This window comes from Sphaeroforma arctica (genome assembly GCF_001186125.1).
Source record: "Sphaeroforma arctica JP610 unplaced genomic scaffold supercont1.1786, whole genome shotgun sequence".
NCBI lineage: Eukaryota > Ichthyosporea > Ichthyophonida > Sphaeroforma > Sphaeroforma arctica.
The window spans coordinates 4,766-5,972 of record NW_014038772.1 but is presented as its reverse complement, the minus strand read 5'-3'; the positions used below and the strand labels follow the sequence as shown (position 1 = coordinate 5,972).

At 42.4% G+C, this 1,207-nt stretch overlaps 1 protein-coding gene across 1 annotated transcript in view; it reads left to right on the top strand.

Annotated features, from left to right (window-relative positions):
• SARC_11615 (hypothetical protein) overlaps positions 1-1,207 on the top strand; it is a gene marked incomplete at both ends in the record, with an annotated part of 6,053 nt that overhangs the window by 3,094 nt on the left and 1,752 nt on the right. Inside the window, 2 exons of the mRNA XM_014294294.1 lie at positions 425-613; positions 914-1,091. Coding sequence (XP_014149769.1) covers positions 425-613; positions 914-1,091 — 367 coding nt within the window. The remainder of the gene's footprint in view (positions 1-424; positions 614-913; positions 1,092-1,207) is intronic.

Below are 1,207 nucleotides of genomic sequence, written 5' to 3'. Positions count from 1 at the left end.
GGTAAATATATAATACATACATACATACATACATACATACATACACACACACACATATATATATACTCGTGTGTATGTTTGTATGCATGTGCGAGCGCGTGTTCGTACATATGTTTGTATGTTTTTATCTGTGTGCTTGTTATTATTAATATATTTTGTGCGTATTTGTGTGTTAGGATCCGAATTTAACATCTCAACGCCTTTTATACACTGCTCTGGGGCTGCTGTCGGTTGTGGTGCGTCATATTGTAACTGCGCCCAATGACTATGCCCTATTTATTGAATCCGTTTTGATTTGGGACTCATCTTTCTATTTCCCGACTTTCCGCTTCCAACTTAACTGCACCTAATGACTGTCCTAATTATTGAACCCTATTTTTTTGTGTGGACTCAATCTGACTGATATCGAACTCCCCACTTTCAGCTGGAGTAAGCGTGAAGAGGTGGACGGGTATTTCCTGGTCAGCCCGTGGTTTGGCAAGACTAAATCAGGACAGGACTCGCTCGTTAAAGTCAATCAGATTGGGAAAGGGCTGCTGAAGGGCCTGGGCCGTATCCGTGGCAACGGACTAGCCCTGGAATTCGGGTCGGACTTAAAAAAAATGCTGGACAAGTATGTGTGGTACTGTTTGTGTACAAGTGTGTGTGGTACTGTTTGTGTATAAGTATGTGTGGTCCTGTTTGTGTGCAAACATAGCTCTATCCTGAATGTATATGGGCACGGACTTCCGTGTTCACATATTTAGGGTTTTGAATATGTATCTGTAATGTATCATACATCTAAGCGTATACTCTTTCTCGCATGCTTTGATGAGCATTTTCTCCGGCATAAATTTACACTTTCATCATACGCCAATATATAAACTCTGTCTTACGTATTTGGATGTTCCTTCTCTTCTTATGTGCTGCACAGATATGAGCCCATGTTCCCCTCGGCCAAAGGTGTGCAGTCGATATACCTCAAACTCATGCTATACGATCTAGACAAAGACTTCAAACAATTCGACAAGCCTTTCTGTGTCATCATGGGGGAAGATGACGAGTTCGTGGATGTGCCTGTAGTGCTCGCCGGTCTCAAGGGTGCCAAGAAGGTGTAGTATATGCTCTGTTGATGCGATAATGCATATTACACACACATACACACACACACACACACACACACACACACACACACACACACACACTACACTACACTACACTACTACAC